This window comes from the organism of the source record quoted next, unplaced genomic scaffold (assembly GCF_019419815.1).
Source record: "Pyrus x bretschneideri cultivar Hongxiangsu unplaced genomic scaffold, Pyrus_bretschneideri_v1 Contig45, whole genome shotgun sequence".
NCBI classification, from domain to species: domain Eukaryota; kingdom Viridiplantae; phylum Streptophyta; class Magnoliopsida; order Rosales; family Rosaceae; genus Pyrus; species Pyrus x bretschneideri.
Window position 1 is genome coordinate 3,505,925 of NW_025999779.1, and position 12,928 is coordinate 3,518,852.

General features: G+C 37.5%; 2 protein-coding genes and 1 long non-coding RNA gene across 3 annotated transcripts; 1 reads left to right on the forward strand and 2 right to left on the reverse strand.

The window, feature by feature from the left end:
- The first annotated feature begins 2,384 nt into the window (after positions 1-2,384).
- Positions 2,385-8,849, forward strand: LOC103933952. The gene is made up of 4 exons (XR_007252066.1): positions 2,385-2,670; positions 5,205-5,260; positions 5,963-6,123; positions 8,312-8,849. It is a non-coding gene; the product is annotated as an uncharacterized LOC103933952 (long non-coding RNA).
- LOC103933941 (E3 ubiquitin-protein ligase SGR9, amyloplastic-like) lies at positions 6,130-7,630 on the reverse strand. Its single transcript, XM_009343646.3, has one exon. The coding sequence runs from the start codon at positions 7,588-7,590 to the stop codon at positions 6,769-6,771; it is 822 nt and encodes a 273-aa protein (XP_009341921.2). The 5' UTR covers positions 7,591-7,630; the 3' UTR covers positions 6,130-6,768.
- Positions 8,850-9,994: 1,145 nt separating the features above from the next.
- Positions 9,995-12,479, reverse strand: LOC103933929 (pentatricopeptide repeat-containing protein At2g37310). Its single transcript, XM_009343635.3, has one exon. The coding sequence runs from the start codon at positions 12,380-12,382 to the stop codon at positions 10,379-10,381; it is 2,004 nt and encodes a 667-aa protein (XP_009341910.2). The 5' UTR covers positions 12,383-12,479; the 3' UTR covers positions 9,995-10,378.
- Between the last annotated feature and the right edge of the window lie 449 nt (positions 12,480-12,928).

Here is a 12,928-nt window from a genome sequence, read left to right on the forward strand (position 1 = left end):
GTGAAGAGCGTGCGAGAGAGTTCTGGAAAGGTGAGAGCGTAGGTGAAGGGAAAGGGAGGGCAGTTTTGGGTTATTCATATTTCATTAAATGTGTACACTGTTCATCCGTGTGTGGGTGAAAATAAGCTGCTTTTGGAAGCTGCAGATTGCAGCTTCTTGTCATCTCCTGGTTTTGGGCTTTTTTTCACCTTCAACTTTGAAACAAAGCTGCTTTTCAAAGTTTACCAAACACCAAAAATTTTCATAACTTTTTTTCATAGTAGCTTTTTTTTTAAGCACCTCAATCCCAAACAGGCCCTTCTACTCACTCATAACTCTATGTGCCAACTAGTGATAGCCCTAGTACCTTATGGAACGTTAGTCTTTGGTGAGCAGGGATATCTCCTTATACGGGCAACACCTTCAAGCAATCCCTGCTATCAAGGGATTTGATAATGCCCGCATATTTCTGAATACCAAGTAGTTGGATCACCCACTACTCTAGCACGTATGACCTTATGTCCTACTTTAAAGGATCTAAGTTCTTCTTGTTGAACTTGACTCTTAATTAATTTAACTTTATCACTATCTAAACCATATCATAAAATGTGAGAGTCCAAATAAAGAGTCCAAAATTTCAAGCTTCTAGTTCACAATCCTCAATGGCTTCTCATCCATCGGTTTCATTTTCAAAAGGTCCAAGGTCTTCACAAGTATTGTCACCTCAAGCTCCAATGCCTTCTCAAGTCCGTTAACAAGCTCAAGATCTCTTAAACCTTCGTAAAGTAAGTGTCCAAAAAGAAAGGGAAAGGAAAAGGGTAGGACGATTGTTAGTAGTGACTTGAATTAATGTCATAAGGCATTTTGACATACAATTTTGTTTGAACTTTAATTTTAGTATGATTAACTTTTTCAATTGGGGTTGTACTAATGCCACAAGACATTTTGATGTTCAACTTTGTTTCAAGTTGAATTTGAGGTGGGGGGGGTGTATTCAATTGGAATTTTGAGGGATTTTAATAGATTTATAAATAATAGATTTTGTAGTTTAATTGATTTCTGGAGATTCTATATAAAATTTTGAGTACATTCCTCAAATTCTTAGGGGAGAGGCGAGATTTGAAAATGCTTAAAATTCACTATAAAATCTCTATAATTCCCCCGAATTCCCCAACTTTTCAAAATCCTTTAAAATCAGTTTCTAATTGAATATACCTTAAATGTTATAAAATCCTTTAAAACTTGATTAAAAACACCTAGACTTTCAGAAATAACTTAAAATCCTAATTGAATAGCTCTTCATTTGTAAAACGAATTAAAATCTCTCAAAATTCTAATTGAATGTGATCATGATTTTTTTTTTCTAGTTGAGTTGTATTAAAGCAAACATTTAGTTTGCAAATAACTAGGTTTTGAAGTTTTACGTTTGTTTGAATGTTGAACATTTATATAATGCCAATTTTTTAATGGGCCTACAAATTGGACCCAAACCAAAATCGAAATCTAATGGTTTGATTTGAGGGTAGTATTGGTACGATTACCATACTAAAATCCATGTACCAATTTCCATACCAAAGTTTTGATATGACAAAATCTATTACCATTACCGTGCCAAACTTTCGATATATCGAATTTTGGCATGGTATGGTAATAGTAATTACTACTTTGTTTTAGGCCATTCTTTTGGGCCAAAATTTGAATTTTTTTTTCCAACCCAATGCAAGGTCCAAACGTGTTTTGGCCACTCCCTTTGGGTTTCTAAAACCTTTTTATTTAATTATGAGAATTTTATAGAGATTCATTAAAGAAACAAGAAGTAAATAGATGAAAGAATTGCTAAAAAAACCCAATATCCCTAAAAAAAATAGCACAAAGATTCCTAAATTCCATCTATGCATTCTTTAAAATTGTACAAAAATTAACTTGATAGATGAAGCCAGGGAGAAAGACATCCCAATTTGATGAAGGAGAAGATGAGATGGACTCCGGAGAGAAAGAGTCGCCAGAACTGGAGCAACAGAGATGAAGTCGGTGGCTAGATTAGTGAAAAGATGAAAAGTTGCAGCGTAAGAAGACTTAGATTTTTTTATTAGAAAAAAAGAGGTTAGAAGGTAAGATGATTGGATACATGACTACGAAAAAAAAAATGCATATATAATGATAATAATACCTAATTATATATAAATGAATAAATAAATAATATAATATTAATAGTAGTGGTACGGTATGGTATACCACTGGTAATGATTTTGAATACCATTACTATACAAAAAAAATGTACAATACGGTACAAATACCATACAATTACTAATGGTACAAATTTTTTGACACAACTTTAATATAGTACAGTTAGTAATTCGATTGGTATGGTAATTTAACAAAAAATCCCACCCTTAGTTTGATTCCATTTTGGTTCGCATTGCAAAACCAAACCGAAATAAATCGAGCCGTTCTCACCCTTGCTAGAATCATAATTTGATGTAATTTTTTAATGATTTAAAAACGCAAGCAGTGATGTAATTTTTTTGAATTCTTGCCGCCCGGGTGGCGCAAACCACTAAATCGGCGCGGAGAGCAACGACAAAGTGGAGCTTCGTGGCTTTCCTGTCGAGTAAATTGTCGCCGAAGTCATATGCTTCTTTCCTCTTCTTACTTTTCGATCTCGTGAGATCGATACGACCTTCGCCTGAGGTAAACAACTCTACGATTTAACTACGATTCAAATCGGTTCATTTTTCTAGGGTTTTGATTTTTTGGGAAATTTATCAATTCAATTTCGTTTCTGCGTTGTGGATTTAGGGTCTTCTAGTGTTGTTGCGTGTCAATTGTTCCCATATGGAAGAAATCCCCTTCGTATTTACCTTTGACCTAATTTTCACAAGCTGAGTAGCGATTTATGTATCCCCTGTTATCTTTATTTTTCGTATTCAATTTATAGGTGTGGAATTTAGATTGATACATGTTTGCTTTGATTTTGGTTGGCTCAGTTCTTGGTCGACTCGATTATTTTCATGCCTACGTTCATGGTTTGCCTTAATTCATGATAGCTTAGTGCTATTTGTTGCTCAGTTATCCTGATACCTGGATTTAGGGTTGTCTTGCTTGGGTGATTTTGATACCTTGATTCATTGTTGCTGCGGTCTATTTTTGTTGAAGTTCTAGTTGCCTCAATTATCTTGATGTCTCGATCCATGGTTGCCTCGGTTATATAAATACCTCGATTACTGGTTGCCTGAGTTTATTGTTCGTTGAATACATTGTTGCCTCATCATGGTTGCCTCAGTTGTATTGGTGCCTCGTCATGGTTGGTTCAGTTAATGGTTGCCTCAGTTTATTCTTGAAAAAAATATTGTTGTCTTGATTAATGGTAGCCACAGTTGACTTCTCGATTAATGGGTGCCTCAGTTTATTGTGGGCTTAAGACATTGTTTCCTTGGTTTATTGCTGCCTCAGTTTCTTTGGTGTGTTGTTACCTTAGCTTATGGTTGCCTCACGGTTATCTTGATGCCCTAATTTATGGTTGCCTCAGTTATCTTGTTGCCCTAAGTCATGGTTGCTTTGGTTGTTTGGATGACCTGACTATTGTTGTCATAATTATTTTGACACATTGTTGCCCATATTCAACTCAGTATATTTTTCTCACAGCTGATGGTTGTCTATGATGTTTGATGCCAATTCTTGGTTGTCATGAACTCTCAGTTTGTACTGATGTAGGACGTATCGATTCATGGTTGCCTCAGTATATTGTTGTCACCACTTATACTTCCTTTGATTATCTTCATCTCTCAGTTCACTGTTTTTATTATGCATTCAATAATAGTTTCCCTCAGTTTATTCCGGGCTGGCCTCAGTTTTTTTCTCGTATATTGTTGCCTTAGATAGTCTCCTAAGTTATCTCAATGCCTTAGCTCATGAATGCCTAGTTATCTTGATTTCTTCATTCATGGGTGCTTCGATAATTTTGATGCCTTAATTCATGGTTGCCTCGTGTTTTTTGCTGCCTCAATTTATGGATGCCTCTGTTTTTGTTGCCTTATTTCATGGTTTTCTTGGTATGCTGTATCAACTCATAATTGTCTCAGTTATCTTGATGCATGGTTTCATGGTTCCATCGGTTGTATTGATTTATCGGTTAATTGCTTAGATTCATGTGTGCTACAATTGTTTTGATGCCTTGATTAGTGGTTGCGTTGGTTGATCATTAGTTTCAATCCACTGTTGTGTTCTGATGCCTTGATAATCACTTACTGGGAATATTTACAGTACGGGGAAGAAATTCAACCTAGGCCCTACTATTGTATTGGGATCTTGCAAAAAAGAGAGAAGATACTAGCATCGGTGATTGTTGCCTTCATTCATGACAGATCTTAATGCCTTAATTCATGGCTGCCTTGGTTAATGATGGTTTCGTTGATTATTGAGGCATTTATTTACTCTATTTTCATTTCTTATGATTCTATTCATGGTTGCCCCTGTTTTTGTTGCCTCTATTCATGGTTTCTTTGACTGTTTTGATTTCTTGGTTCATGGTTGCTTTAGTTTTGTCACTTGAAATCATGCTACCACAAAATATTTTGGCTTCGTGTGATGGCTTTCTCTCTTTATTACCTCGATGCATTGGTTCATTATAGTATTGGATTCAGTTATTTTAATTCAGGGATGCCTCGATATCTTGTTGCCTAATTCCTAATGACAAGTTCCTGTAACGTTTCTTGATTGTTTATATATGAAAGTACAAGTAAAAAGATGATTAGGTCACCAAACTTGTGAAACCCAATCTCTGCTTAGAAAACCTGCATGTGGTGTGCATCTTGAATAAAAAGATACAGAATTAGGCAAATTTTATAAAAATAAAAGAAAAGAAAAGAAAGAAATTTGGTGATTGTTATCCCGAAAGTATAGACTGTTTGTTGTATGGGTTTTGAACTTGCAACTTCTTCTCCTTGGTTTATTAGGATAGTTTACTCCCAATGAGTTCCTAACAATCTTATTTTATGTGGAAATTATAGTATGATCCGGATTTAGCATAAGTTATTCTTTGAAATGATCTCAATAGAATGCAGGAACTTTTTTTTTTTTTTTTTCACTTTCCAGTTAAAAATGCAGGAACTTTTACTGGAATGTCATTACCATAAAATCTGAGTTTCTATGGCAACAAGAAGGGAGCTTATAAGTTGCCTGCCTCTTTCTATTTATTAATTTTTCAACATTTCTACTCTTTGCAGAAAGGAACCGAAGAAAACTCACAGCTGCTATGAAATATATCCTGAAACTTTGCAAGGTTGGTAAATATGCCTCGTTCTCTGACCTCCTCTGTGTCCTTGTAATTTTTGAAGTGTTTTCTTTCATGGTATTTATCTGATGCTCCATTTAAAACTTTAGGTTTTTGTTTGTGTTAGTGATCCTTTTAGTTTTTGACCTTGCTCTTCTTTTAATTGGTCCTAGCCAGCTGATTAAATCCACGAATGTTTTTATTTCATTTGTGTTGGTGAGATTTATTAATTAAATGGACTGCCTTTTATCTTTCCTTAGCCCTTAGTTAACTTAGCCATTTGCATTATTGGGTACTAGTTTGTTTAAAAGTATTCTAGTTTAAGTGTGGGTGTGCGCTTCCAGGACTTTTCTGATATGTTTCTGTCATGTTTTATTTCATTGTAACATCATATCATGCACGTCGAAAATACGATAAGCTTCCCATAAGTTCATGAGATTGGGTAAATTATTTCATACAAACTCTGAGAAATGAGGATGGCCATATATCCTTGTCTGGCTGTCTGAATTTTATGATTTTATCTGACGTAAAATTGGTAGTATAGTTGTGATTTGGTCATCTAATTTATTTTCATGATGACCCATGTGTAGGATTTTCTAAACATATATAAAGAGATAAAAAATGTGATGTTATCCTTTATAAAAGTACGATAGGCGAGCAAATGATCCCACATACTGGTCTGAGTTTACATGCCCCATGTTTGGTGAGCAGGACACAAGTCTAAAACAAACAGGAGGGATTCAGAGACCCATGCTGCGATGGGTTTTGAGCGAGCCTCTTCTCTATTCTGTGCCTCGCTTTTCCTTCTCTTCTGTCCATGGTTTCGAGCCCGCCTCTGCGTCTGATGCTGAGTTTGGGTTTGGCTTAGCAAGGTATCTTCCTTTTCTCTATTTTATCATTCCTTCAAAAACTGCCCACCTATTTTCCGACTTATAGTTTTATCTGAGTTCATTTCGACTTAAGTTTTTATCGGTTTCCATGTTTGCTCCAAATTTTGAACTAGTTTGGTTTTCGTTTCTCTGAATCTGACTCTTTGGTCGATGTGCGTTGATCAGACCTACGTCCTAATATTTCAATCTGTTCTTGTGAGTTTTGAGTTCGGTTTCTGATTGATGGTAGGCTACTAATCTCATCTGTTATCTGCTGCCTTAGACAGGATTCCTTTTACCTCTATTGGGTCGGTTTATTGAAAATGTATTCGCTTTCATGAAATGTGAAAATCAAGTACAGAAGTAATCAGTGGTAATTGCAAATGAATTACCAAGTAATTAATTGCATCAAATATCTCTCTGTCTCTCTCTCTCTCTCTCTCTCTACTCTTATTTATCTAGCTACATATATATGCCTATAAGGCTGTAACCTAGACCACACGTGTCCATATCAAGTATTATGTGTGATTCTCTGCAATTCATTCATCACATCCATGCAAATCCACACAATCCCTTCACAGCCAAGAAATAAAATCCAGAATTCCACTCTGATCGTCACACGTGTACACGGTGATTATCACCATCATGCTACACTAATTCCTTCTCACCCCTCTTAACCAAAATCTCCCACAGCCGTTGGATCTCCCCGAACACATCGTCAGTGGGAAGCGTAAATCGGCAGCACGGACAAGTGTTCCTCTTCCTCAGCCACCGCAAAATACACATCCAGTGAAACAAATGCCGGCACGGCAGCTCACACACGTCTCTGTCCTCTCTCATCTCCTCTTTACATATCATGCACTCGCTCCCGCTGCTGCTTACCTTCACCGACGGCAGCGCCACCACCGCTGCTGGTGATGCCGCTACTTCTCTCCCCGCCTTCCCGCTATAGCAAAAGCCCATAACGCTGACAAATCTCAAGCACCTCGTCAGCACCTCAATATAAGAAACCAAAGCCGACCCGTTGTAGACTCCCATGCCGGAAACTGTTAGCATGGTGTCGGAGTACAAATTGGTTAAAATTTCGCGCCATTTTATAGTTGGTGCTTGGAGGGCTTCCGGGTTGTGCTGGTGTACTTCGCAGAGTAAGAGGAGGAGCAGAACGGAGTCGAGGTCTCTTTTTCTGACAACACGTGGCGGTGGTGGATTGTTGTAGGGGTGGAAGTGGAGTGTGAGGTGGTAGAGGGAGGAGAGGAGGTGGTTGGCGATGAGGACAGTCTTGTGGGGGAGGGGGAGGGAGTTGAGGCGGTGGAGGGTGAGAGAGAAGAGGATGGGGGAGGAGAGGAGGGAGGAGAGACGGTGGTGATGGTGTTGGGTGTGGGAGAGGATGGTGTGGGTGAGATCTGAGAGTTGGGGTGGGGTGAGGGTGGCCAGAGCAGCCATGATGGTTGCTGTTGTTGTTTCTTCCATTATGGGATCGTGTGCTTTGCGGACTTTTGCTTTTAATCTTTTTATAGAGCGGGGAAAAAATGATTTTGAGGATTGTTGTGGCTTTTTATGTGAATTTTTGCTTGGACTAATTTACCCATACTGGTCTCTTGTAATGACTATTGTACCCCTTTGATATTTGCTCCACTCTTGTTCTAAGTACTTGTTTGGTACTGAGGTGCTTTTATAAAAAGTGGGTATAAAAAAAAGTTGAGCTTAAAAAGGTGTTTGGTAAACACTTAAAAACAACTTATTTTCACGGTTTTGGATGAAAAGAAGCTAAAAATGTGAAGCAGTAAAAATAAGCTTATTCTCATAGCACAGCAGAAACAGTTTTTTTCCAAAGCACAGTAATACCAAACCAGCCTTAAATACTACAAAAAAGTGATTTTCACGTACATTTTTCTCCTCATGCGCTTCTTGCATTTGATTGAATAATCAAAGAAAAATGAATAGACAAAATCAAACAGAGGTATGGAGAAGAAGAAAGAGTGTCATAGTTATTTTCCGTGCTATATTAGTGGCCATGATATTTGTAATGGGTTCAAATCTTACAATAATCATCTCATTACAATCACAAAATCACGTTTATGTGAAACTATGGTCATTACATTCACATATATTTGAAATCTTAAATCAGCATTAGTTTTGTTAGTGTCAAGTCATAACAACTTGTTTTTGCATTAATGATTTTTCTTTACAGGTAAAGAAGATATCGAGAGTCGAACTCTGAATTTTATCCTGATCTGGACAAAACGAATGCGAGAATCAAACTCTTAACTTTATACTGATGTCAACCAAGAGAAGATCGAGAGGCGAGCACTTAATCTAATCACATCTTTGATGTGAATCCATCCTTCCACAACTGATATCAACCAAGAAAAGAGCGAGAAACGAGCTCTTAACTTGGTCGCATCTTTGATGTAAATCTCCCCTTCCACAATATCCAATGACAACAAATGCAATGTGAACGTGCATTTGGGGGTGTAAGGTAATGATGAATTGAATGAGGTCAGTGGGTATGTAGGTTTGTTTGTCCACAAGTTGTGTGTCCAGTTCAAACCCATTTGTCCTTCCTATATAATTATATCTATAACTTTAGTATAATCTTTAATTATTTTAAGAAAAACAAGTAGAAGAGGAAAAAAACCAATTGGCCCATGCATGGCTCGTTCTCCTTGTCCCCCTGCACTCTTAATAATGCAAATGTGACGACGATGCTAATATATCGTTTCGCTTAACAAGGATCTTGTCGCCTTTTACATTTACATCTACCGCCTGCACCTCCGGTTAATTTTCATTTGGAACTTGAGTAAATTGTGAGACTGGATCTGATAAAGAGAAATGCTAAGAAGATTCTTTCAAAAGTGAGATTTTCGATGAAGTTTTTGATATTTTATATTTTTGTACAATGTTTTATAATGTTTGCACTGGAATTGTGCCAAAAACATGAAGTTGCGGACAATCTACTTTTAAGAGAGTCTCCTTAGCATTTATCTCTGGTAAAATAGCCTAATAACCATTCAGTCCCTTGGTTTTGACTTCTCCTTTTGGTATTTGGGGTTGAGATTATGAGCTTGTTTGCAGTGCTTTTAAAAATGATGAAAACGTTGTTGGTGAAAATATTATTGGAACCAATCTTTAGTAAAAGTGCAAGTGAATCATTAAAAAAAAAAAACACTTGAAGTGCTTCTTGCAAGAAATACATAACTGGTGCTTGTTATAGACATTTCAAGTGCTTTTGGAATTCAAAAATATTTTCTCTAAAACGCTTTCAATTATTTTAAAAATATTTAAATTTAGGTGATGTGCCCTAAAACACTTGGATTTTTAATAAAAATATTTTTGGTAAAAACGCTTTTAAGCACATGTGTCGTGCATAAGTAATCCCGAATGAGTACTCTGTGACAATTAATAATGTGTTAGTGCAATAACACTTTGATGTAATGATGGTAGGATTAATGAGTTTTTTTATTTTATTTTCTTCTTCTTCTTCTCTCATAGGAGTTTTAAAAGTTTCTTTTTCCAACTAATGTATATTCAATTAACACACTATCCGTCGGTAAGAAAATTGTTATTTGTCACGTGATGTCATCGGTTGCAAGACAAAATCTCACCAATCCATTGGTTGAGGTATTATTCCACAAGGGGTATCCTGATCAGTGATCACCACACAATCAAACCGAGTGAGCGTAAAAAACCCTTTAGAGGAGACACAATGATAATCTTTGTGGCAACCAAACCATGATCAAGATACAGGGCCGCGGAGGTGCCGGAAAAAAATTATAATTCCATTGGATTCTGAAACAGCAAGGAAATATTGCAACTAACTTTAAAGTATGGATAAAAGTATGAACAGGTCCAAAAACTATTCAATATGTTTAAATAGAGTAAAAGACGAGTGTGATAAAAAGATATTTTGGTGTTACGACAACAACTTATATAACACATGTACATTGTTATTATAGTATTCCGTGTCAATGATACAATGCTAAGCGAAAAAACTTACACTTGTAGTTGTATAATTGTATTATTGGCACGGATTGCTACGGTGGTAGTGTACCCGTTCAATGTAAGTTCTATAATATAAGAGAGATCCCCAATCTACAAATCAAATTGCAAGGTAAAATAATTCCACCAACACTTCTGATGAATGAAGTTCTTTCCTGCTTCTGAGCACTTAAAAAACACGAATTCTATGCCACTATGGAAAACAGGGCATTTCTTGGATCCTAAGCTAGCTGATATGAGCCGGATTGGTGATCTTGGCTCAAACATTAACACTCTCCTCATCTAATTCATCCTGCAAAGCATACCCTTTTTCTTTCATCATCCCCAGCAATCCTTCCAGTGTTTCGTAGATCTCTTCGGTTCTTTCGTTTGATGTGTCCTTCACTATAAAGCTTTGTAACCCCTTACTTGTTTCAATCCAGCTACTGCCAGGAATCTTCCTCAGCCCAACTTCTTTCATTCTCTCCCTGACCTTATCAGCTTCTTCCCATCTCCCAGCCTGTGAATATAAATTAGCCATAATGATGTAGTTCCCTGTATTCTCAGGTTCGATTTGAAACAAGCGATCGCAGGCAAATTTTCCCAATTCAACATCACGAGAAACTGAAGCCCCATTTAGTAGTGCGCCCCAAACTTTAGCACTTGGTTCAACTGGCATTTTGTGGATAAAATCTGCAGCTTCGGTGAGTTTCCCAGCTCGGCTAAGAATGCCCACCATGCAGGCATAATGCTCAACTGAGGGCTGAATGCCATATTCCGGAAACATGGCATCAAAGATTTTCCAAGCCTCATCAACCACTCCAGAATGAGCACAAGCTGTTAATACCGCTGTAAATGTCACTTGATCTGGTTGAATCCCGCTATTCAGCATCTCATAAAAGAGGCCAAGAGACGTATCAGCATCTCCGTGGGATGCATAAGCTGAGATTATTGACGTCCAAATGATTAAGCTCTTACCTTTTGCTTGATCAAAAACCCTCTGTGCCCCGTAAAGAAAACCTGACTTTGCATAAGTATCGATAATAGCAGTTTCAACATAAATATTCCAGTCAAAATTGTTTCTAACAGCATAAGCATGTACTTCCTTCCCGACTTTCAGATTTGAGAAATACGATATTGTGGGAAGAATGCTTGACAATGTCACGGTATTTGGTTTGCAACCACATGCCTGCATTTCTCGAATTAAATTCAATGCCTTCTCGTGCTGGTTGTTCTGAACCAAACCTGAAATCACAGCATTCCAAGTACTTAACTTTGGCTTCTTACTATCTCGAAAAACATCCATGGCTTTGTCAACAAACCCGTGAAACATGTACCCCGAAACTAATGAGCCATAAGTGACCTCATCCTTTTCACTCATCTCATCAAATAATTCTTGAGCATAATCCAAGCTACCACATCTTGCATATAGCCCTATAAGAGCATTGCAAAGCAAAACATCCATCTCGATTTGATTCTCAATGACAAACTGATGAACCTCCATACCAAGCATAAGATCATTTGACTGTAAACATGCCTGCAACGCACTCACCACTGTCAACCCAACAGGCTTAAACTTCTCCAAGCCTAACATCATCCTATACAACTCTTTGCACTCATCATAATAACCGGCTTGAGAATACCCTGCAATCATCGAATTCCACGAAACAATATCTCTTTCCGGTATCCTGTCAAACAAAGCTCTCGCCAAACCAACCTCATCACATCTCGAGTAGTAAGTAATCAAAGAATTAACAACAAAAACATCCGAATCAAACCCACTACGCAGAACAAAACAATGTACTTCCTTAGCCAATTTTGAACCTGAAAGCAAAACCCCAAGAGCCTTCAGCACACAAGTCACAGTAAAATTGTCGGGCTTCGCTTGATCCGAACACGAAGACACCATAGCAGAAAACCACTTCAAGGTGTCGGCGTGCATATTGTTAATGGAATACCCAATGAGCATGGCGTTCCAGGAGAAAGCATTTGGGTGGGGAATTTGGTCGAACACCTTGCGGGCATAGTTGATATTATTGGTTTTGGAGTAGAAATTGATGAGCTTTGAGGCCAGGAAGTTGCCGGGCGTGACGGAGAAGAGGACGAGGCGGGCGTGGAGCTGCTTGGCCTGACGGACCAGGCGGTGCACCGTGCAGTGCTGGATGAAGTGCCCGTAAGCTCCGCAATCGAGCCCGTCGATTCCATGGAGGCTCTTAAGGGCTCGTTGGACGTAGCCGTTGGTGGTGGCCGAGATTTGAATGTTGAATGACTTTGATAACATCATTCATTTGTTTTTCTCATAAAAGCTTAAACTTGCTTGCCTTGTAGCTTTCTCGTGCCACGTTTATTTTAGCATCGTCCTTCGCTGTTTCTTCTTTACATTTTACAAGAAAAATAAAATAAAATAAAAGAAAAATAAAATCAATGGTATTTTCCTGTTCTTAGACCATCTCCACTTGTTGGGCTAAAATCCAAATGTTTTAACCCGGAAAATTAGCTTTTAGCCCAGAAATAGTTTTTCTACTCCAACCATTCTAGCATAAAATTTTAGCCTGGGATCATTAAAGAATGAACTTAGGCTATTTTTTTGTTAAATTAATTTTTTTTTTAAAAAAAATAAATATGTAGACTATCGTAAATTAATTTTATGAACATTTTAATCTAAAAAAATTTAAATTTCAATAAATATTGGGTGAAGTCCACTCCGATTTCTGGGCTAAATTTTGAAGGGAATTTGGCATTGGTTTAGCATTTAGCATTTCGTCCAAATTTTCCCCTTGGGTTGGAGTGGGTTTGGAGAAAAATTTTGGGGGGTAATTTGACATTTAGC